The following is a 25,576-nucleotide window of genomic DNA, read 5'->3' as shown; positions in this document are numbered from 1 at the left end:
GCAGTTTTCCTGTTAGCTTGTTTTCTGCTGCTGAAGGTTAACACCCCCCCCCATCCAATTCTCTGGGATGAGTGCTTTCTCCCTCCCCCCACCGCGTGGCTGGTATCAGGGAAGATCCCTGCAGGAACCAAACTAACACCCCCCCCCCCACCCGCCATGAATTCTCTGGGATGAGTGCTTTCTCCCTCCCCCCACCGCGTAGCTGGTATCAGGGAAGATCCCTGCAGGAACCAAACTAACACCCCCCCCCCACACCCGCCATGAATTCTCTGGGATGAGTGCTTTCTCCCTCCCCCCACCGCGTGGCTGGTATCAGGGAAGATCCCTGCAGGAACCAAACTAACACCCCCCCCCCACCCGCCATGAATTCTCTGGGATGAGTGCTTTCTCCCTCCCCCCACCGCGTGGCTGGTATCAGGGAAGATCCCTGCAGGAACCAAACTAACACCCCCCCCCCCACCCGCCATGAATTCTCTGGGATGAGTGCTTTCTCCCTCCCCCCACCGCGTGGCTGGTATCAGGGAAGATCCCTGCAGGAACCAAACTAACACCCCCCCCCCACCCGCCATGAATTCTCTGGGATGAGTGCTTTCTCCCTCCCCCCACCGCGTGGCTGGTATCAGGGAAGATCCCTGCTAGCAAAACGCGAAAAGCTCTGGGCCAATCCTCCCCCCCCCTTTGCACTTGGCTAAATGCAGGGAAGGATTTCTTTTCAGCCACAGGCAAACAGCCCAGTAGGAACGGCCACCTCAGTCCCCTTAATTAAATTCCCTTATTTCAACCAGGTTACCCTAAGCGATATCACTCTCCTGAGGATTACACAGCAAGATAAAGAACGGATGTTGCTTGAATGCCAGCAAACACCGGGACCATACGCTGCCAGGCTCTGTCAGGCAATGATACCAGATTACTTGCTACTAGCATGGCGTGGTCAAGTGTCCTAACATGGAGGACGGAATAAGGCTGCACTGCCCAGAAACCTTGTGGCAAGGCTTTTGGAGTACCTCCAGGAGAGCTTCATGGAGATGTCCCTGGAGGATTTCCGCTCCATCCCCAGACATGTTAACAGACTTTTCCAGTAGCTGTACTGGCTGCGAATGCATCCCAAGTGCTCAGGGCAAATTAATCATTAAAAATGCTTGCTTTTAAACCATGTTTTCTATTTTAAAAGGTAAACTCACCTGAGGTCCCTTCCATGGGGTCATGGTCTTGGGTGCTGGCTTGGGAGGCTTGGGAGGGTACTTCAGTCAGGGTGAGAAACAGTTCCTGGCTGTTGGGGAGAACGGAGAGCTGGGTGCTCTCTGCCAGCTCGTCCTCCTCCTCCTCTTCCCCTTCCACGGAATCATCAGGTGTACCTGATGAGATTATCCCCAGCTCGGAATCCACAGTCAGAGGTGGGGTAGTGGTGGCGGCCCCCCCTAGAAATGCATTTAGCTCAGCGTAGAAGCGGCATGTCCGCGGCTCTGACCCGGAGCGACCGTTTGCCTCCTTTGCTTTTTGATAGGCTTGTCTGAGCTCCTTGACTTTCACGCGGCACTGATCTGTGTCCCTATTGTGGCCTCTCTCCATCATGCCCTTGGAAATTTTTTCATAAGTTTTGGCATTTCGTCTTTTCGAACGCAGTTCAGCTAGCACTGAATCCTCTCCCCATATAGAGATCAAATCCAGTACCTCCTGTACGGTCCATGCTGGTGCTCTTTTTCGATTATCAGCCTGCATGGTTACCTGTGCTGATGAGCTCTCTGTGGTCACCTGTGCTCTCCACGCTGTGCAAACAGGAAATGAAATTCAAATGTTCCCGGGGCTTTTCCTGTCCACCTGGCCAGTGCATGCGAGTTCAGATTGCTGGCCAGAGCGGTCACAATGGTGCACTGTGGGATAGCTCCTGGAGGCCAATAACATCGAATTGCGGCCACACTAACGCTAATTCGAATTGACAAATTCGATTTTGGCGCTACTCCGCTCGTCGGGGTGGAGTACAGAAATCGAATTAAAGGGCCCTTTAATTCGAATTAAATGGCTTCGTTGTGTGGACGGGTCAAGCGTTAATTCGAATTAAGGCAGCTAAATCCGAATTAAAGTCGTAGTGTAGACCAGGCCAAACAGGCAATGATCAAGTGATCTCTCTCCTGCCATCCATCTCCATCCTCTGACAAACAGAGGCTAGGGACACTATTCTTACCCATCCTGGCTAATAGCCATTTATGGACTTAGCCACCATGAATTTATCCAGTCCCCTTTTAAACATTGTTATAGTCCTAGCCTTCACAACCTCCTCAGGTAAGGAGTTCCACAAGTTGACTGTGCGCTGCGTGAAGAAGAACTTCCTTTTATTTGTTTTAAACCCGCTGCCTATTAATTTCATTTGGTGACCCCTAGTTCTTGTATTATGGGAATAAGTAAATAACTTTTCCTTATCCACTTTCTCAACATCACTCATGATTTTAATACCTCTATCATGTCCCCCCTTAGTCTTCTCTTTTCCAAACTGAAGAGTCCTAGCCTCTTTAATCTTTCCTCATATGGGACCCTCTCTAAACCCTTAATCATTTTAGTTGCTCTTTTCTGAACCTTTTCTAGTGCTAGAATATCTTTTTTGAGGTGAGGAGACCACATCTGTACACAGTATTCGAGATGTGGGCGTACCATGGATTTATATAAGGGCAATAATATATTCTCGGTCTTATTCTCTATCCCCTTTTTAATGATTCCTAACATCCTGTTTGCTTTTTTGACCGCCTCTGCACACTGCGTGGACATCTTTAGAGAACTATCCACGATGACGCCAAGATCTTTTTCCTGACTCGTTGTAGCTAAATTAGCCCCCATCATGTTCTATGTATAGTTGGGGTTATTTTTTCCAATGTGCATTACTTTACATTTATCCACATTAAATTTCATTTGCCATTTTGCTGCCCAATCACTTAGTTTTGTGAGATCTTTTTGAAGTTCTTCACAATCTGCTTTGGTCTTAACTATCTTGAGTAGTTTAGTATCATCTGCAAACTTTGCCACCTCACTGTTTACCCCTTTCTCCAGATCATTTATGAATAAATTGAATAGGATTGGTCCTAGGACTGACCCTTGGGGAACACCACTAGTTACCCCTCTCCATTCTGAGAATTTACCATTAATTCCTACCCTTTGTTCCCTGTCCTTTAACCAGTTCTCAATCCATGAAAGGACCTTCCCTTTTATCCCATGACAGCTTAATTTACGTAAGAGCCTTTGATGAGGGACCTTGTCAAAGGCTTTCTGGAAATCTAAGTACACTATGTCCACCGGATCCCCCTTGTCCACATGTTTGTTGACCCCTTCAAAGAACTCTAATAGATTAGTAAGACACGATTTCCCTTTACAGAAACCATGTTGACTATTGCTCAAGAGTTTATGTTTTTCTATGTGTCTGACAATTTTGTTCTTTACTATTGTTTCAACTAATTTGCCCGGTACCGACGTGAGACTTACCAGTCTGTAATTGCCGGGATCACCCCTAGTGCCCTTTTTAAATATTGGCGTTACATTAACTAACTTCCAGTCATTGGGTACCGAAGCCGATTTAAAGGACAGGTTACAAACCTTAGTTAATAGTTCCGCAACTTCACATTTGAGTTCTTTCAGAACTCTTGGGTGAATGCCATCTGGTCCCGGTGACTTGTTAATGTTGAGTTTATCAATTAATTCCAAAACCTCCTCTAGTGATACTTCAATCTGTGACAGTTCCTCAGATTTGTCACCTACAAAAGCCAGCTCAGGTTTGGGAATCTCCCTAACATCCTCAGCCGTGAAGACTGAAGCAAAGAATCCATTTAGTTTCTCCGCAATGACTTTATCATCTTTAAGCGCTCCTTTTGTATTTTCATCGTCAAGGGGCCCCACTGGTTGTTTAGCAGGCTTCCTGCTTCTGATGTACTTAAAAAACATTTTGTTATTACCTTTGGAGGTTTTGGCTAGCCGTTCTTCAAACTCCTCTTTGGCTTTTCTTATTACACTCTTGCACTTAAGTTGGCAGTGTTTGTGCTCCTTTCTATTTGCCTCACTAGGATTTGACTTCCACTTTTTAAAGGAAGTCTTTTTATCTCTCACTGCTTCTTTTACATGATTGTTAAGCCACGGTGGCTCTTTTTTAGTTCTTTTACTGTTTTTCTTAATTTGGGGTATACATTGAAGTTGAGCCTCTATTATGGTGTCTTTAAAAAGGGCCCACGCAACTTGCAGGGATTTCACTTTAGTCACTGTACCTTTTAACTTTTGTCTAACTAACCCCCTCATTTTTGTATAGTTCCCCCTTTTGAAATTAAAGGCCACGGTGTTGGGCAGTTGAGGTGTTCTTCCCACCACAGGGATGTTGAATGCTATTGTATTATGGTCACTATTTCCAAGCGGTCCCGCTATAGTTACCTCTTGGACCAGCTCCTGCGCTCCACTCAGGATTAAATCTAGAGTCGCCTCTCCCCTTGTGGGTTCCCGTACCAGCTGCTCCATGAAGCAGTCATTTAAAGTATCGAGAAATTTTATCTCTGCATTTCGTCCTGAAGTGAAATGTTCCCAGTCAATATGGGGATAATTGAAATCCCCCACTATTATTGGGTTCTTAATTTTGATAGCCTCTCTAATTTCCCTTAGCATTTCATCATCACTATTACTGTCCTGGTCAGGTGGTCGATAATAGATCCCTAATGTTATATTTTTACTAGAGCATGAAATTTCTATCCATAGAGACTCTATGGAACCTGTGGATTCGCTTAAGATTTTTACTTCATTTGAATCTACACTTTCTTTAACATATAGTGCCACTCCTCCCCCTGCACGGCCTGTTCTGTCCTTCCGATATATTTTGTACCCCGGAATGATTGTGTCCCATTGATTGCTCTCAGTTCACCAGGTTTCTGTGATGCCTATTATATCTATATCCTCCTTTATCACAAGGCACTCTAGTTCACCCATCTTATTATTTAGACTTCTGGCATTTGTGTACAAGCACTTTAAAAACTTGTCCCTGTTTATTAGCCTGCCTTTTTCTGATGTGCCAGATTCTTTTTTATGTGACTGTTTATCATCTGATCCGGCCCTTACATTATACTTTTCAGTCCCCTGCTCCTGACTATAACCTGGAGATTCTCTATCATCAGACTCTCCCCTAAGAGAAGTCTGTGTCCGATCCACACGCTCCTCTGCAGCAGTCGGCTTTCCCCCATCTCCTAGTTTAAAAACTGCTCTACAACCTTTTTAATGTTTAGTGCCAGCAGTCTGGTTCCACTTTGGTTTAGGTGGAGCCCATCTCTCCTGTATAGGCTCCTCCCATCCCAGAAGTTTCCCCAATTCCTAATGAACGTGAACCCCTCCTCTCTACACCATCGTCTCATCCACGCATTGAGACTCTGAAGCTCTGCCTGCCTACCTGGCCCTGCGCGTGGAACTGGGAGCATTTCTGAAAATGCCACCATAGAGGTCCTGGATTTCAGTCTCTTCCCTAGCAGCCTAAATTTGGCTTCCAGGACATCTCTCCTACCCTTCCCTATGTCATTGGTACCTACATGTACCACGACCACCGGCTCCTCCCCAGCACTACACATAAGTCTATCTAGATGCCTCGAGAGATCCGCAACCTTCGCACCAGGCAGGCAAGTCACCATACGGTTCTCCCGGTCATCACAGACCCAGCTATCTACATTTCTAATAATCGAATCTCCCATTACTAACACCTGCCTTTTCCTAGAAACTGGAGTTCCCTCCCCCGGAGAGGCAAACTCAGTGCGAGAGGCAACCCCAGAACCATCTGGAAGGAGGGTCCCAACTACGGGAAAGTTTCCCTCTGCTCCCATTGACTGCTCTACTTCCCTGGGCCCTTCTTCCTCCTTAACAGCACAGGTGCTGTCTAAGCGGAGGTGGGACAATTCTACAGTGTCCCGGAAAGCCTCATCAACATACCTCTCTGCCTCTCTCAGCTCCTCCAGTTCCGCCACCCTGGCCTCCAAAGTCTGCTATTTCTACTTGAGAGTTTTCCTCATAGTTTGTGTGTGATTAAGAATAGGGCGTATTTGCCCCATAGCCAAATACAGTTTGACTTGGCACAGTATTAAATGGGCATGTGTCCTCCTCTGCAGCTTCTGGTACAAAGCTGGACATTTCATACACAGGGAATCCCAAGTCCTGAGTGTTATACAAGTCTGGAAATTAAAAAACAAAAACTTAAGGCCAAGCGTAGGCATAACTTTCAAAAATAACTGGTGATTAAGAGGCCTGATTTTCAAACAACACTGAGCACCTGCACTCTGGAAAAAAAAAAAAGGCCCCTTAAAGGTGCCTTATGTTGGAGAGGCCTAAACTATGGCATCCCAAATCATGAATCTTGCCCAGGATTTTCAAAAATAAGAGACTATATTTAGGCTGCTTAATCCACAGGCAGACAGATTTTCAGACCTGCAGAACATCCCAGTCTTCCTCCAACCGTGCTGTCACCTAGCCAGATCATGTGTTTGATAACATAGTCTTCCAACCAAAAATATCTAATCCCATGGTGAGCATGCCTGAAAACTCCTATAGCCTCCCTGAGGTAAACTAATTTAAAAGGTCAGAGGAGGGGAAAAGCAGAACATTCAGAACTCTGATACTACAGGTGAGGCATAAGATATTGTCCAGAAAGGGAACAGATTAGGCACCAATGCATGAAAGAAAGATTAAGCTTCTTTACAACGCCTTCAGTTACTAATCTCACTTTACAGAAAGGTTTTAAATTAGTAAAAGGCTGCTGGAATTAATCACAACAAACACAGAATGATTATGAAACACAGGAACAATAAGACCTCTATATCATCATCTTCATTTCAACTGATCTCTCTTTCTCGCTAGAATATTTTTAAGGCACCAGTTACTGAAGTGTCTACTGCCTTTCTCTCTTACTCTCTCAGACAAGTGTAATGAACATTTTAGGGATTTAAAAATTAGACTCCTGAACGCTTCCACATCATTAAAACAATGTAATAAATAGTAGTACTTGGGTAACACATTTCATCAGCTGATCTCCAAACACTTTGCTAAGGTAGCGACAGATTAGAATCTTCACTTTACAGGTGGGGAAACTGAGGCACAGGGTAGTGGGGCCACTTCCTCGATGAATACTTGAAGTCAGTCGCTTCTTAGTGCTCACTCCAGCTATTTCAGTTTGCAATATGTTTGGTGTTGACCAAATGTTCTCCCTTATGCCAAATCTGTGTTTTCTTTTTTTTTATTTTTTTGCAAGGATTATGAGTACCCTCTTCATTCTCACAGCGCCCACTACCAGAAGAATGACCGCTGCCCCCCACCCCCGCAGACTTTACCAGAGCGAGCATGTGAGGTGCCCAGCTGCCGTTCAGATTCCGAATGTGAAAGACACAAGCGTTGTTGTTACAATGGGTGCATCTATGCCTGCTTAGAATCAGTACAGCCACCTCCAGGTATGGTGGGCTGTGAGATCAAACTGCTTCAGAAAGAAATGTCCACGATGTTGCCCAGTTACAAATAGAAACAGCTGCAATAACAATGGTAGGCAGTAAAACGGGGGTATATCCCCATATATATTAGGTCTAAAATAGGACTTGGGGTTTGAGCCTGAATGAAGAACTAAGCTTTGGTTCCATGGCGGTGAATAGTTGAAAGCTGCCCTGGTGTGATTTTTGGCTCACGAGAGAGGAAGTTACACACGATCTGTTGATCTTGCAAGATTTCCACCAACTTGAATGGCAGAAATCACGAGATCAGTTATTTTCACTGTATTATACATTAGCCCAAGTTCATGGCCACATGGCTGGTAATGAGAGAGAGTGGACAATTTTTGAATTTTCAAAATTTAAGTGAAAACTTTGAAAAAAAATCTGAGAACATTTTTTTGCTGGTCTTCAATCAGTTTGGAACTTTTCCAAAATTCAAAATTATGACAAAAAGTGTTTGGAAAAGGTTTTCTGCATTTTTCGACCAGTTCTGCTGGTAACCTTTTTATAGGAAAGACCAAACTGCTTTAACCAGCTACTTGCCAAAGTCAGAGATTTTGATTATTGTTGAGAGCTAGGTTCAGGACAGTCATTTTTCTTTTTATTCTAGTGGATACTCTTAATGTTGCAATGTGTTTAGTCTCTGCCTGTAGATGAATTTATTTGAAAAGTTTGAGCAAAATCCTTTCTTCTGTTTCCGAGTTAAGGGAGAGTTCAAAGAGATATTCTTTTCCAACTGTGAAATAATTCTAACACCATATTTTTAAAGAGACGGCTGGTCTACACTTACTGCAGCGTGTACAGATGCTGCACGCCCAGTTAGTACAGGTATAAATAGCAGCGTAGATGGTGAGGCACCGCTTAGGTAAGTAGAGTAGAGTAAGTGCCCTGCATGCCTGAACCCCCGGGGTACGTACCCTACATGGCTGTCTACTTACCCAAGCAGTACCTACCATGCCTACGTTGCTATTTTTAGCAGTATAGTGTCTTGCTGCCGGAGCCTTTCCCCTCTGCAGTGAAAGGCTCTGGCAGTGGTGAAAGCCTCCATCAGCTCCCCACTGCCTCCTCCCTGCCAGAACCTTTCCCGTTGCTTCCCAGCTGCCAGAGACATTTGTTGCCATGTTGAGCTACACACTGTGGTGACGAGTATGGACACAGCCTGTCTGCCATGCAGTGGGTAGTGGCACATGTAATGCCTGTACTCTACACTCCGACATAAGTTTAGACATAGCCAAGGATACAGTAAAAATGGCTTGAAACTTGGCACGGACATCATTCTCATTGAACTATGACTTCTCTTGGGTTACACAGGGAGCAAGAAAGAAGCTTCTGAGTGTGCTCCGGGGGGTATTTGCTATGACTTTTAGCAGCACTCAATGACGCCCTATCCACTTTGGGCCAGATCTTACAAGGTGCTGAGTCATGGCTCGATCCAAAGCCAACGAAAGTCAATGAGAGTCCTTCCGTTAACTTCAATGGATTTTGGATCAGGGTCTCAAAGGTTGCTCAGCATTTTGCAGGCTTAGGCCCTTTGTACCGCCACGTTGCAGGGGTCCTTGATATGACTGCTGCAATCAGGCTGCGGCTGGGACATTTTGAATGACTGTGAATGTAAATACGTCACTGAAACACACACAGCAAAACCCTCCCTGAAGAACTCCACCTGCCTTATCATCAGGGACTGGAGAAAATCAGTGGCATGAAAATAATTGTGTGCCCTGTGACTGCTCATCCTTAACAATGTGGATTTTTTAATAGTTTTAGACTGGTTGGTGCAGCCGAAACCACGTTGGCTTGGAGGAAACGGTTGGTTGTTAGACGGACCAGAGGAAGTTTTACAAGGTACCGTGAGAGCAACTCGGCATTTTAATCACCTGGGCATTGTGGGTTGTTGAATTCTGCAGGACGAAGGACACTGATTTGGAAAATAATATGCAAGTCAGATGCAGTTCAATGCCAATAAATCAGCCCTTTTTCGAGGGAGAATAGTAAGTCCTGTGGTTTCAGTTCAGAGCCTCAGGCTCCTCTGAAACACCACTTAATCAACTTTGCAGACTCAGTGTTAGCGTGGAAAGAACACGTCCTGTAAACTCATTGTCCATTAAATGAGATACGGATGTACAGTGCAAAAGGCCAAATAATAACCGATTTGTGATTGTACCCCATGTGGAAAGGTGACTCCAGGGCCTGTGAAGTGAACAGTATTTCAAATCTAGAGCAAAAGATTTGTTTTTAATATACAGCTCTGCTGAAAGCCTCCTTAATAGGGGCAAAATTCTCCTCTTCTGTCTGCCATGCAGATGCATAACCAGTGCTCATTAGTGTATGAAAATGTGATTAATGTCAGGGAAAGTGATGTGAACAGGATGAGCAAAGAATATACCCAATGCAACTTGTAGAAGAAGATTTTGCCCTCAGAGTCGGGTGTGACATGATACTATAACCTGACAATACAATATTGCATGTCATTCTGTATGCATGGGTGTTTGGGTTAGATGGACGGGTGAATAAGGGAGAGCCCTTTCCTTCCCAACTAAATAGAACTGATTTACATGACTCAATGGCGAGATTAGTTTGTGTGATGTATTTGGTGACAAACGCGATCCACTCCCATTCAGGCTTACACAGTTTCATGTAGCCTTTATTTTGTACATTTTAAGACAGTTCTGTTGCCACCTATGAATGACCTGGGTGAGGTAATATCTTTTATTGGCTCAACTTCTGTTAGTGAGAGAGACAAGCTTTCAAGCCACACAGAGCTCTTATCTTATCTTGCCTCTCTCACCAACAGAAGTTGGTCCAATAAAAGATATTACATGATTCCCCTTGTGTCTCTAACCTCCTGGGACTGACACAGCTACAACTACGCTGCATATACATGCAAAAACAGATAAGCCCAGGAAAGTAATTGATCAGGTTACCTCTCCTAGCACACTCCCCATCAGTACCCGGCCTGGGCCGTGGAAGCTAATGATCCAACCAGTGATGAATCCTGGTCATGTGCTACCTGAGGAACATTGTGTATACGCAAAGAAGAAGGGACAAGGTGACTTCTTTTGCAAATCTCTGGCCTCTGCTATGTTCTTCTGCTGTGTCTTCTTCACTCTCTGGTTGTCTACCACTGTCTTTTATACCCTGTTCCGTGACTTTACTCAGACTCAGTTACCTCATCTGTGTACCTACCCATTCTAAACCCGACTAAACATTTTTATGCCTAAATCCTAACTAACCAAAACGAATACATTTTTGCTTACCCTGTTAAAACTTTTTTTTGTCTACTTTTATACTGATCTCCTTTATATTCGCTGCTGTTAATTTTACTGGCTCCATCTAGTTTTATCTTACTGGTTTGTTTTTGTGACCTTGGGTTTTTGCTTGTTAGCATCTCTTGCGGGGCACCTGAAGTTAACAATTCCCTCATGACGATCTGTTCCACCCTGCTATGTCCATAGATAAGGCTTTACAAAGCAAGACACACAAACTAGGTGTCATGGTTTACATAACCCTGAAGCTGTTATAACTAGTCTCTGAAATGTTGCATCAGCAGGGACTCACAGAAAAGCCAAAATTCCTTTATATTTTTCTACTCTCTATATAATTCATTTCTCCAACACTGTTTAATATATATATATTGGACTAACACAGTTCATTGCACTGTTTTCCAACTGACGCTTGAGATGCACTTTATTCAAACAACGAGTTTTATTAATAGATTAATAGAAATTAATAGATTTCAAGGCCAGGAGGGATTATGGTAACCTTCTAGCCTGATCTCCTCTATAACACAGGCCAGAGGATTTCACACAGTAAATTCCTGCATCAAGCCCTTGAGCAAGTCATGCCCCTGATCTGTGCCTCAGTTTCCCCATCTGTAAAATGGGGATAATGATACTGACCTCCTTTGTAAAGTGCTTTGAGATCTACTGATGAAAAGCTCTATGTAAGAGCTAGATGCCATTATCTTTATATCATTTGTATAGTATCAGCTTCCAGCCACTCGATTTTGTTAGGCTTGGTCTTCTAAATTAAAGACCCCTCTGTTATCAGAAATATTTTCCCTGTGTAGGTACTTATAGATCATGGTCATGTCACCTCTTAAATAAAGATGAAATCACATCCCATTACCAATTCTCTGAGCCATGCAATCCCACCTCAGTTGAGGGAGATGGGATCTGATCACAGGCCTGGAAAGTAGGAACCTGAGAATTGTCATTCCCAACCCTGACACTGACACCCTTGGTGGCCTTAAGCCAGTCTCTTGTGACCTGATTTTCAGATTCCAGAAGTTGCTCATGCCGTTTCGTGTGTGTTTCGCATGCATGCACAGCTGAGCATGCAGAATGTAGGTTCCTAAAGTAAGCGCAGGCCTGAAATCTGAAAATCAGGCCTTTCACCTCATTGCCTCAATTTCTAGATGTATAAAGTGAGCATAAAATGATCTGCCTCGCAGGTTTGTTTAATTAATCAATGGTTCTAAAGTACTCGGACAGTCCTGCTTCAAGGCTTATTAGAGACCAGGATGAGACCTAAGAAATGGGGCAGATTATCCCACATCTGTCTACTGTGGGGGTCCTTCCACCTTCCTCTGAAATATCTGGGGCTGGTCACTATCAGAGACAGGATATATGGATGCCAGCTCACTATCAGAGACAGGATATATGGATGCCAGCTCTGATCCAGACTGGCAATTCCTAATGAGAAAAGTCTGCCTTCAACTCCACTGACTTCACTAGGGTTGTACAAGTGTCAGTAAAACATACCTCTCCTCCCCCCGTATTTATTTTTGACTCTTATTTTATTTGATCACAGCTGAATGGAGCAGTTAGCAAGAAGTGCTCCAGAAGTGAGTACCCTCAATCAAGGCATGGGCATTATAGGAGACTCTCTTGAAATTAAAATTCCAACAAATTAAAGCAAGAAAGTGTGGGGTGGTCTTGTGGTTAAAGTACAGAAACAGGCATTAGAAGTCCCAGGTTCTGTTCCTAGCTCTGAGACACACACTTGCTGCATAACCTTGGCCATGTCACTTAACCTCTCTGTGCTTCAGTTTCCACATTTTACAGATGGGGATAATACTGGGTTACCCCACAGGAGTCATGTGTGAAAATCAATTCATTAGTTAATAGATGTAGAGCATCTTGAATATTTTGGAACCATTTTGCCTTGCTGTGCCCAGCGACCTCTGGGCACAGAAGAAGGGGAGAACTACCAGGGAGTTGGTAACGGTTCCCTGGTTCTTGACTCAATCCCGGGTGCTGCTTAAGGCAGCTTGATGGCTGCTCTAAACTGTGCCAGCTGGTAACAGTCCTGGAGAGGCCACCCACTGTTCAGAGCACGGCCAGCAACCCCTCTTTTCCACCAGTCCCCAGCCCCAGCACACACCCTGTAGAATGGGCCGCGGGAAGAACGGAAAGGCAGCTAGCTAGCTTGGTTCCACAGCTGCGGGGCACTCTCCCACATCAGGGACTCACCAGTTAGCGGAAGCAGTCATTCTCCCCTCTCTTTGAGTGGAGTAAAGCAGACAGCATGTTGTGTCAAGCTCTCTATACATGTTAAATATTCCATATGATTGTTTGTAAAACACTTTGAGCTCTTGGTCTGGGAGGGGCTACAGAAGAACACAGCAGGATTCTCCTTCTACGGTTCGCCCAGCGTAATCAGATCTAGGTTTCTGACACACAGGCTTGTTTTCCAGCGGAGGCCTGCAGCACCACTGAGGATGGGGATGAGCCACTGCATTGCCCTACAGGATATGAATGCCACATCATCAATCCTGGCAACACAGCCGAAGGAATCCCTAACAGGGGTCAGTGCATCAAGCTACGTGGAAATCCCGGTCAGTGCATTCAAAAACATCCGTCCTCGCTTGCTCTATCCAACTTAGGGGCTATGCTGAGGGGTCTCTCACCTGCCCTGAGGCAAATAACAGCTCAAAATGTCAGGTCAAGCTAAGTAGAGTTCCTGGGTTTTCACGTCCTCCCTCTTTTAATCCCGGGTTTCTTCGGCGATGTATCTGATCTTTCCACCATGGCTCCATCACACTTCCATATGACAAAGGAAATGTTCCTGCTGCATTGAGTGAACATCATCCCCCCTTGCAGCCTCTCCATTGCCTGCTGTCTCAGTCGAGTGGATGCTTTAGAAACCAAGTCTCACCTGCACGTGGTGCTGGCAACCAAGTCATTGCTCTGGCCTTAAAAGAAAATGCCACAAGTTCAAATATGTGAGCAAAATTCAGGGGGGTTAGGGAGTGGGGGAGTTCAGCGTGAGATGAACACCCTGTATAAACATGGGGGGCTAACATCTGGGCCTACTTATACATTAGCCACCCCACAGAGAGAACAGTAGGTTGCCATGATGTAACTGGGGGGCAGACTCTGGAGCATATGTTTTTGTGACTAGTCTTTACTGTGTGTTCTTTTGATCATACTAGTATGATACTCAATGATAAGGCACCATGAGGATGCAGGACAGGAAACCATTTAATTGGAGGAACCACTGAACAGTTAACAGCTGTCTACGTGTAATGCCTTAAATTACAAGAGAAAATTAAACTGCTGCCTTTGAGTATCAATACAAATAGCTCATGTTCATGGTCTTTCAGCGCTTCTGGAAAGGTGCTGACTGACCTCAATCCCCATGGAAGCCAAAGGGAGTTGAGTGTTCGGCATCATTGAGGATCAGTCACTAAATAAATCCTAGCAGCAATTCACTTTTCTCCGTGTTTGCAGTACATGACATTCTGGACTGTAAGCCAAATTCTCAGCATAGCTCCACTGCAGGGCTGGCTCCAGGCACCAGCTAAAGAAGCAGGTGCTTGGGACAGCCAATACCAAGGGGCGGCACCTCTGGGTCTTCGGAGGCAATTCGGCGGCGGGTCCCTCAGTCCCTCTCAGAGTGAAGGACCTGCCGCCGAATTGCCGCCGAAGAGTGGAGCAGCGCGATCGTGCTGCCGCGGCATTTTTTTTTTTTTTTTTGCCACTTGGGGCGGCAGAAAACCTGGAGCTGGTCCTGCTCCGCTGAGCTCTTTAATTTACTTGACATCAATAGAGCTAGGGCAATTGACAAGCTGAGGAATAGGTCCTGTAAATGTATTTTATCAATGTCTGTGCATTTGCATTTTGGCTGGGACAGGAAAGCATTTCTTCCTCTCTACAGACGATAGTAAACCTCAGCTCCTTCTATTTAAATATCAAACAGTAAAGTTCTTAAACGACAGTAGAAAAATCAAGATGGAAATTGTTTTCTGTCATCTGACCATAGTTTCTGTTGTTGTCTGAGTCACAGAGATCATCTCTTTTTTTTCCTCCACTGGACTGTTCGCCAATAAGGGAGCTCACACATGCCGATGTGTTTTCTGAGACTGTTTTCAACCTGTACAAGAGTGTGCAGCTTCTGTGAAAGATTAATAGACTATATACTCTGATGCAACTCATCACAGGCCAAAAACATCAGCAGCCCCTTTTCCTACTTAACCACAATAAAATCCAGTAGAAGTATCAAACCAGAGCCCTCTTTCTTTTTTTTTTTTTTTTCTGGTAATAAAGACTAAAGGCTTAAGAATTTCAACTTCCTTTGCCTTTCTTGTGTCTTTTGGTTTTTTTTTTTTTTTTAATGTTCTCTAGTCCAGTTCTTCTCAAAGCCGGTCCGCCACTTGTTCAGGGAAAGCCCCTGGCGGGCCGGGCCGGCTTGTTTACCTGCCGCATCTGCAGGTTTGGCCGATCTCGGCTCCCACTGGCCGCGGTTCGCCGCTCCAGGCCAATGGGGGCTGCGGGAAGCGGCGCGGGCCGAGGGACGTACTGGCCGCGGCTTCCTGCAGACCCCATTGGCCTGGAGCGCCGAACTGCAGCCAGTGGGAGCCGCGATCAGCCAAATCTGCGGACGCGGCAGGTAAACAAACTGGCCCGGACCACCAGGGGCTTTCCCTGAACCAGCGGTGGATCGACTTTGAGAAGCACTGCTTGAGTCACTAACGTAATGATATGTATCTGTGTTCATGGTGTTCGTGCACTAGATGTCTCTTTGAGCTGTAAAAGTTTCAGATACAGTGTGGTCCCTGGTAAACAAAGGAGATGAAGCTGGAACTGAATTGTGCAGAAGCCTGTTAGATTGTCTCAAATTCTAGCTGTTTTCTTTAATAAATGCTTTCTGTGTAAGAAAGACTGGTTCCTTAGATCATGACTACTTTTAATGGTCAGCGTATTTAGGAGAAGGATGTGACTGCATGGATCCACTGGTCGAAATGTACTGGTAGGAGCTGCATAGCAGCCTACGGATACCCAGACAACACAGGTGCAGCCATGGGAAGGCGAGATGCATGCTCTGTTCCCTACCCAAATGTTGAGGGTAGGAATCTTGGTCCCCCTAGTTCCCTGTAGAGGTTTCAGGCTATGCACAGGGGCCAGGATTTAATCCAAAGGAAGCAGTTAAGAGTGAAGCCTGGTTGGATACGTTATCATAACTAGGCTTGGACGGATTCAATTTTTATCAGTAAATGTCCATTTCACCATACACCCAAAAACTGATGAAAAATACTTCCGTCAATAATATTCTAAATTTATAGATCGGCGAAGTAAGAAAAGTGCTGCTTGTGAACTTAACAGAGTTTGCTTTAAAGATATTTACCTTATATATTTTGACATGCGATGTTGACACTTTGTGTTAATGGTTATCAAGCTTTATCTTTTTCAACACCTACTGTCATTAATAATTATTGTCTGACCCCCCCACACACACCCCAGTTTCCAGCGACTGTGAAAATTTAAATTGATGAAAATAGCCAACAAAATTGCTTAAAAACCATAATTTTGCACAACTGTAAAAAATTTAAAATCAATACAAATAGAGAAAAATGCTTAAAAATAAACATGGATCTCATCTGTCGAAATTATTTTAAAAAATCCAATTCTGCCAAGCCTGATCATAATGTATCTTCTTGTTTTGCAGATGGACGCAATCTAAGGCATAAATATTACAAGGAGTATTTTGGTAAGACACCATCTGTGGGTCTTTGGTATTGCTGGGCTTTACACTGGTCCAATTGGTTACGAGGAATTTGCTGCTTATGAAATGGCATAGTGGGGAGACGTTCCTCGGAAGCTTTTCAGCACACCTTTGCCAGTGCATCTCAGGGCAGACATGTGAGGCCCCTACCACAAGGTCCTCCAGAGCTGAGACTGCCAACAGTGCTGCAATGTATGGTGGGTTTATGATATGGAAGTCACGTCTGGAATGGGAAACACCCAATCAAATTCATTTTAACTTATGATTTAATCAGGAAAGGAATCCTGTTCTTGAAAGGCGAAAAGCTAGGAAAAGCTACCCACTACTTTGCACCTTTTTTTTTTTTTCCTTGCTTGTTTTCCAAACCTTAGGGTACATCCACACTACCCGCCGGATCGGCGGGTAGCGATCTATCTATCGGGGATTGATTTATCGCATCTCGTCTAGACGTGATAAATCGATCCCCGAACGTGCTCCCCGTCGACTCCGGAACTCCACCAGGGCGAGAGGCGGAAGCGGAGTCGACGGGGGAGCCGCAGCCATCGATCCCGCGCCGTGAGGACGGGAGGTAAATTGATCTAAGATACGTCGACTTCAGCAACGCTATTCTCGTAGCTGAAGTTGCGTATCTTAGATCGATCCCCCCCCAGTGTAGACCAGGCCTTAGTTAGATCATGATAACTCTCAGATCTAGAATGGAATGGTCAATCTCCCCTCGCTTAGTCCTATGCAACCTAACTGATGTGTTGGGAGTAATTAAAGGCAGAATTTGGGGACTTCACTGGTGTAATTTAAACCTACCACTGCTACAACAGCCCCACCAAAGAACTGGAAAACAAGACACAGACCATTTAAAATATACAGCTAGAAATCTTTCTGGAGCGTTCATTACTGAAAGGGCATGCCATAAACCCTAATTTGGCAGAGTTTTGTTTTACAGGGAGTAATTCCAATAACGTACTTGGCTACGTGAAACAACAGCAGAAGCACTTAGGTTAACTTGGGTAAGTACCTTCTGAATAAAGGGATGGATGTGTGAAAATCATATGCAGATATACCTATCTCATAAAGCTGGAAGGGACCTTGAAAGGTCATTGAGTCCAGTCCCCTGCCTTCACAGCAGATCCCTAAATAGCTCCCTCAAGGATTGAGCTCTCAACCCTGGGTTTAGCAGGCCAATGCTCAAACCACTGAGCTATCCCCCCCAATGTATGACAGTTGCCCAATGTACAGTGATTTAAAGACAGTCTTTTACGGGTGAAATTACCCCTCTCTGGCATCAGGCATATTGTCCACCTAGGTGTCCTTGAAGCCCTAATGGTGCTGAGACCATCAGAATGGCCATACTGGGTCAGACCAATGGTTCATCTAGCCTAGTATCCTGTCTTCTGACAGTGGCCAGTGCCAGATGCTTCAAAGGGAATGAACAGATTATACTGGCCCTCTGCACAGGGTTGAAATTCACTATAGGGGTCTGTCTACACTACACTGTAAGCCCATGTTCAGTATCAGCTTTGAACCCCAACCCCCCTTCCATTCACACACAAAATCAGTCTGACTCAGGCCAGGACCCCCACTGGATCAGGCCTGTGGACCCTGCTGGAGGGGTGGGTCAGAGCCTGAGTCCTGCTGAGGCTTGAGTCCAAACCCTGTCATTTTGCAGTGTGGATGCAGCTCAAGCCGCAGACTCCAGTCAGAAGAGCTGCATATTGCAGTGTGGCCACGTTAGCATGACTGTGAGACCTGGATCCAGCAATTGTAAACCCAGGTTTACGATGCAGTGTGGATGCTCAAGCACAGGCTTGGAAACATCAAGTCCACAGGCGCAGGTCCCACAGCCCCGGAGTTACAATGCCGTGTAGACGTACCCTAAGTGAATTTAGTTGAAAGGCATATGCTGACAAACAGGAAATGGTATTTACCATCCCAAGGCTGGTCTGTGCTGCAGGAAGATCTCTGCAAAATATTCATGGTGAAATTCATCTCTTCAGGTTCCTTTTCATTTGGTTTTGATTTCTCAATATTTGTCCGGCTTCCTGAAAAAACCTCTGACATTTGGTGGGTTTTCTTTTCTCATGTAGAATAGGACCATACAGCAGAATTTGGGGATTCTCAAACATTTCAAAACAGCAGTTAGCCAAAGATTAACGTTCATGTCCATGCAATGTATGCAATTCTTTTTATAGTAAATGCCCAAATGTTTTATACTGCACGTCTAAGGGCCCAAGCCTAAGGCAGCCACGTCTGATCCTGAATGAGAAAACGCAGAGACCGGTAGTTTAGAAGGAGACTACAGTGGAACCCAATCTTGCAAACACTTAGGCATGGGAATATCTTTATAGTAGTACTACTGAGCACCATGGATTCTTCACATGAATACGCTTACTCACACAGGGCCTGATCCAAAGCCCACTGAAATCAGTGGAAAGACCTCCAGTGACTTCAGTAGATTTTGGGGTCAGGCTCATATGTAAGAATTTGCATCATCAGACAATCTGTCCCAAACCGGTGGTGTCTTTATCTTTCAGAATCAGATGCGGCTGCTTTAAAGCAACAGGGACAAAATGAATCAGTTAACTTTTCATTAGGCCTAAGTGAGGCCAATTGCTGAGGTTACATGGTTGGGTAAGAATGTGTTCTATGCAAACACCACAGCGATGATAAACATTTACATTCCGGGTTTTTTTTATTTGATTTTCATGCAGTGGGACCTAACTCTTAAGGAGCTTTTAAAGAAAGAAATACCCGGCAGTTGTCTGGTTCAGACGAACTGCAGCCCTCGGTCTCCAGATACAGCTATTCAGCATCTTCCTGATCTCTGCAAGTTGTTGATTAAAGACCTGCCTGGTGCAAGAGCAGCTATTCTAGAACTCAGCCCTGTGAAGAGGGGGAGAAATCCATTCCTTTGACAGCAGCTGTAGTGTTTGAGCAGCACCTTTGCAACTGGAACAGATGACCAGTCTCATCCACAATTTCATTTCAGATCTGTATCAGCACAGTACACACTATAATGCACATTAGGGGACCGAGTCTGATTTTGCTTACGTAGGAGTAACTCAGGAGTGACACTGGTATAAAAATGGTGCACGTGGGTTTAGAATCAGGCCCTAGGTATAAACAGCCTGCTTGATTTTTCTAGTATGTGTGTGCTGAATACAATCAGTGATTTTCATACTGCACGTACATCATATTAACAGAACTCAGAGGTCTCTTACCTAAAAGGAAATGAATCGACTGGTAGTTTATGAATAGCATGAATGACTTTAATATGTTCACTAAAGAAAATGGGACAAATTGGTCTCTGTTGTGTCACCATTGAAATCAGTGGAAGCTACACCAGGGATGAATTTGCCCCAGTGAACAACTATCCTTTTATGATTTAGTCTACAAGGTGATCTATGTATTTAACAACATGAGGCTGGAAATGGTCTACCATGGTGCTCTGTCTGATATTCCCTTAAGTACTACAGTATATGCAAATGTTTATTCTTCCCCTAGAGTTTGCAATCCCTATATGGTAAAGGGGAAGTTAAAAATACTGAGTGTTTATTTTTTGACCAGGTAAAATTATCAGGTTTTGAAAAATTTCATTCCAGTGTTAGACTCAGAGACTAGGCCAGAAGGGACCATTATGATCATCTAGTCTGACCTCCTGCACATCGCAGGCCACAGAACCCCACCCACTCCTGAAATAGACCCTTAACCTCTGGCTGAGTTACTGAAGTCCTCAAATCATCGTTTAAAGACTTCAAGTTACAGAGAATCTACCATTTACTCTAGTTTAAGCCAGCAAATGATCCCTGCCCCACACTGTAGTGGAAGGAGAAAAAAACCAAACCCCCCGCCCCCCCAAAAAAACCATTGAAAAATGTGTACAAAACATTTTACTATTTTTAAATCAGCTCTAGAGCTCAGTGCCCTCAATTCCTATTGGTTTCAGTCAATGTTATGTGTTTTAAGGACCTTGCAGGATCAAACACCTAGGCTCCGGTCTCATGCTTAACCCGAGGTGGGCATTTTGCTTTGCAATGCTAGTTAAGCTCATGGCTGAGTACTTTGCTGGATAGGAGCTGTAGAGCAGGAATTTAATCATTGCAAAATGAATCTTAAAAAAAAAATGGCAGACTGATAAAATAAGGTACTGCTGAATGTTTGCTGTTTACTACATGCTGTAGAAAATCCAGCCTACCTAATGGTGCTAGGGTATTAATTTTTCTTTTCAAGTTCTTTTAAATTGTCAAACTTAGAAAAAATCAGCCGGCGCGGAGATCTGAAGGCAACGTTTCCAATATTAACATTCATACTGCTTTTGACGACACCATATCTTGCAAGACAAATTTTCCTGAGTTCTTACTGCTGCCCAGAAAACAAATGGTTTTAAGGCAACACTGTAAAAGCTCAAAGGGGAATTGGTAATGTTAGCTTTTAAATGTGTGTGTTTGGTATCATTTTAAGGCTTGTCTGGTGCTACAATAAACTTTTCATGTAATGTTATATGCTCACAGTGCTCATGAGCTGCCAGCGTCTCAGCTGGTGTCAGTCCGTGCCTTCAGTGGAGTCGCTCTGACCTCCACTACGTGAGAATCTGGCCCAATGACTCATTCAATACTATCACTCATGTTTTGTGCTGCTTGTGATTAGAAACGTAGGTTCTCCTACTTTGGTGCTCAATAAAAACAAAACCAGTATATTTTTCAACTCTGTCTAGTTTCAGGTGTGTGTTTTTAACACCGATCCCGCTCTTCTTTACATTAAAAGAAAGTAAATTTCACGATGAATTTGAGTTCTTGTGAAAGCTGCCAGAGCAAAAGCCTGGATAACCAAAGCGCTTCATTTATCTGTAGGACAGTATAGCTGGCAGCAGCCTGAGCGTTCCTTAACCGTTGCCCTCCTCACCAATGTACCATGACCACCTGGAGGAGGCAGGGGTGCTGGAACAATTTGAGAGCCATTGAACCAAACTGTAAACCCTGTATATGCTGGACACCTCTTCAAGGCAGGGTGTGTAGCAGCACCCATAGTTCCAGCATCTATGCCTGCAGGGGCCGGAAGGTTGAGGTGCCAAGGCCCAGTCAGTCCTTGGCTTTTCTGCTGCAAGTGCCCACCAATTATCAGGGTGGATTATTGCGATGTTGCCAGCCAGGGCCAGCTTTAGGCCGATTCCCCTGAATGGGGCCCCGCGTCTAGAGGGCCCCGCGCAGCTGTCCACCCCACCCCCAGCCACTTCCCCCTCCTCCCCTGAACGCTCCGCCCCCCTTCTCCTCCCCCTCCCCTGCTTCCCGCGAATCAGATGTTCGCGGGAAGCCTGAAACAAGCAGCAGGCAGGAGGTAAGCTGGGGCGGGGAGGGCCCAGTCCGGCCCTGGCCGAGCGCGCGGCTCCCTCTGGCCTGGCCCCGGCCAAACGCCCCCAGCCCCAGCCCCAGCCCCATCCCGGCCAAGCAGCTCCAGCCCGGCTCGGGCCCCGCGGCGCCGGTCTTGGCCCCGGCCGAGCAGCTCCGACCCGGCCCTGGCCGAGCGGCTCCGGCCCTGCCCTGGACCCAGCCCCGGCCGAGCGGCTCCGGCCCTGGACCCGGACCCTGCCCAGACTGAGCGGACCCAGACCCGGACCCGGCCGAGCGGCTCCAGGCAGCGCAGTAAGGGGGCAGGGAGGGGGTGTTGGAAGAGGGCAGGGAAGTTCGGGGGGTTGTGGGGGGGTGGATAGGGGTCAGGGTGGTCAGAGGGCAGGGAACGGGGATTGAATGGGGGCAAGGGTCCTGGGGGGGGCAGTCAGGAAGGAGCAGGGGTTGGACTGGGCAGTGGGGGGCAGTCAGGGGCAGGGGTTCCAGGGGCAGTCAGGGACAGAAAGAAGGGGTGGTTGGATGGGGCAGGGGTCCCAGGGGGCCATCAGGAATGAGAGGAGGGGTTGGATGGGGCGGCAGGGGGCAGTCAGGAGACAGGGAAGGGGGGTGGATGGGGCAGGGGTCCTGGGGGGGGGGGAGCATCAAGAACTTTAGGGTTAGCATGCATCCGCATACATTACGCAATGTATGTAAAATATATAATTTTGTTGTTATTTATATCGTTATGGAAAGTAAATAATACATGGAAGAAATGAAAGGGGGTTTTTTACTTGTGGTTTTTTTTTGTCAAGTCATCCCGCACTTCCTAAAGCCGGCCCTGTTGCCAGCTGCCTGCTGGGAACTGACTCCACCCAGCTCATTTCACTTACCTCACCAGCCATCGGCTCGGAAATGTTTGATCACTACTGATGGGCTTGAACTACAAGAGGCTTCACATCCCATTAGAGATGCCCTACTCTGCATCAGAGTGAACAAGAATGTTTCAGGAGAGTAAGGGCTAAATTATACCTTCCCCTACGTGACTGAGCTAAGGAAGGGGCACAGAATCTCCACCCCAGCGCAGCCACCCAGACACCAGCTCTCAGCACTGGCTGGTCTCAGCTCAGTGTGGAGTGGGGGGCTGGATGCTGCTAACCAAGGTGTTTCTAGATGCCAGCAGAGCCATGACCCCATTCCCCCCCGCTCCTCCACCCACACTCTGGATGGGTGCACTGTATTTGCTGCTCCTGCTGTACAGGTATAGCAAGGGGTGCACCTCCCCTCACATCTCCATAAGTATAAGTGTAGTAGGAGCAAAGAACCCATCAGTTTACCCACCGAGGAGAGAGAGAATAGTTTTTAAATTGTGTTTGGGGAAGGGGTTCAATGGCGTTGGGGTCGGATGAGATCAGGTGGGAATAGGATCAGGGCAGGTGTTTGGGGTAGAGCTAGTGCTAGTCCTGAAATATTCTGCTTTTAGCGTGGCCCAGCAGAGCAAGAAAGTCTGGTTTGGCTGTTTAGCTGGGGAGCCTCTGTCAATCCAACTGGTTGGATCTAGCTAATGTATATTGATTGTATAACCATCTCACACCCACACTGAGCACTCAGCCCACTCAGAAGAATGTAACCTATGTCAACTTCCTGTTTATTTTATGACTTTTCCAGCTCACACAAACACAAGGGGCACAGTGAGGTCCAAAGGCTCCAGGCACACACTTCCCTGAGGTCAGAGAGAGGATTTGTGTAGCAGGCTTGGCTTCGGAAGGCTCACTGGCAAAGCAATTTTCATTTTAATGGGTGCTGCTTCTCTTACGGCAGAACAGATCTCACTGTGAGACTCACAGCACAGAAGCATAGAAGTGTAGGACTGGAAGGGACATATATCTAGGTTTTTGGTTTCTGCTGGTGGCGCACATCTGCACATTACCTCAATAGTGGTGCACATAACAAAATTCATTCTGCACATGGATGGGAAAAATTAGAGCAGGGGCTGTCAAAGGTGCAGTTAACCCTGAAACTGTGACACTATAGTGGCAGCGGGTGTGGGGTCTATGACGGTGTGAATTGCTGTAAGTGCCAACAGCAGGGAACACAAGTACTGTAGAAGGAAAAAGCATCACAGAGAAAAACATAATAAGAACAATGCACAGATTTAACTGCACACTAAACATACCAGGAGTCATGCATCAGTTTCTGGGGCCCTGGTGGGGCCTTCTGTGAGCACCGGGGCTCCCCTTGGACAGAAGAGCCTGTGTTTGCTGGATCAGAAAGAAGCCCCATGCCAGTTCAAGCTCAGCTTTTTATACCAAAAGTCCTTTCCTCAGGGGGTGGTGCTTTGCGGCAGTTACCCCCAGGGGTAATCACCCATTTTTAGTTCCTGAAGGAGCTGTGGTAACCATCCCCCATGGAATAAAACACTCTTTTACATAAACCATTCATAAATGCAATACAGTGGTCCCCAAAGCTGCTGCATAGGGTTGCAATATCTGTCGCACTAGCCATACATGATACCCCCAGACACACAAACCTTGAGTTCTCTGCTCTGCCCAGGACCTGATTCAATGCGGCCTATCGCTTACTAGAAGAGATCTTCACTTGAAAGTCTTGTGTAGATGCCTTTTCATGCTGAGGGCAGGATTTGGCCTATGCCAGAAGCTGGTTGCCAAGACTAAATAAAGCCGTGAGTCAGCCGGTCTGGAAATAGTGACGACACATTTTTGCAAGCATAGAATTAGACTCTCTTAATATTAACGTGTCATTGCTATGAGTCATGTATACATTATCCTCATTAACACAGTATGCAGAGAAGCCTCCTTAGCATGCCGTGGAGCCAGATGTTAGCCTTCACCACTCAATTTGCTCTCTTTGACAGAGGGTGCAATTGTGTATTACACGATTCCCTGCTCCTTGTCACCTTATGTAACTACAGACTATTTGCCTTAATAGTAATCAGTTTTGCTTTAGATCACTGGCAATAGGGTGGCATCTTACTTTCCCCTGATGTGCCATTTTGCATTCCTGTAGCCTAGAAGGATGTTAATTTATAATGGTTCTGCCTTCTGTGTGCTTTGGAGAAAAAGATTCCTGCCTCTTTAAAATATTAGCATTCCTAGAGTTATTTTACTTAAAAAAAAAACCCAGGCACGATATATAATAATAATCATATAATATAATAAGGATCTGAGTTGCTATGCCAGCACTTAGGAAATACAAGTTGTATCAGGGCCCTGTTGTTAATGTTACTGTCTCTACAAGGATTCTTCATGCCACAAATTTTCTGTGCATTGTAATGGCGAAAGGAGTGGTACTTCCTTTTAAGGGCATGACACGTAGAAATCGAAGGCAATAGAAAGAGAAAACTTCATCCACTCCATAATTCCTATGAAATGTCTAGTGAATATTCTGAGTGAACTGCACGTTCATTCTGTATTTATTCAGCTAAATGGGTACTAAAATATAATTGATTCAAACAGGCCTAAATTTACACAGAAAGGCTGACAGAGCTATGTCTCAGGGTCTTGACCTCTGATAATAGCATTGAATGCTAGCTGAAGGCCCATTCTATGATGGAGTGTAAGCTACAAATTTGGTATTATGCTTGTCCAGTTGTACCGCTCCACTTCTGTGGTCGGGCTGTCTGTGTTTTTTGTCATACTGTACCATTCCATCTCCTCAGCACTGGTTATTCTCAACTCATATAATGTCAAGGAAATGAAAATTCCAGACCAAATGGTCCAGTGGTACAAGTGGATTACACTCCATAGAAGTCAGTAGTGTAGCACC

General features: G+C 45.5%; 1 protein-coding gene across 1 annotated transcript in view; it reads left to right on the top strand.

Annotated features, from left to right (window-relative positions):
- Nucleotides 1–17,474, top strand: part of WFDC1 (WAP four-disulfide core domain 1) — a 31,291-nt gene extending 13,817 nt beyond the window's left edge. The window contains 5 exon segments of the mRNA XM_065416866.1: nucleotides 7,244–7,439; nucleotides 9,231–9,314; nucleotides 13,168–13,308; nucleotides 16,419–16,460; nucleotides 17,416–17,474. Of these exon segments, the coding sequence (XP_065272938.1) occupies nucleotides 7,244–7,439; nucleotides 9,231–9,314; nucleotides 13,168–13,308; nucleotides 16,419–16,460; nucleotides 17,416–17,474 (522 nt within the window).
- The last annotated feature ends 8,102 nt before the right edge of the window (nucleotides 17,475–25,576 follow it).

This window comes from Emys orbicularis, chromosome 14 (assembly GCF_028017835.1).
Source record: "Emys orbicularis isolate rEmyOrb1 chromosome 14, rEmyOrb1.hap1, whole genome shotgun sequence".
In the NCBI taxonomy this organism is placed as follows: domain Eukaryota; kingdom Metazoa; phylum Chordata; order Testudines; family Emydidae; genus Emys; species Emys orbicularis.
Note: the sequence above shows the minus strand (reverse complement) of the source record. Positions and strands in the feature narration are given on the sequence as shown.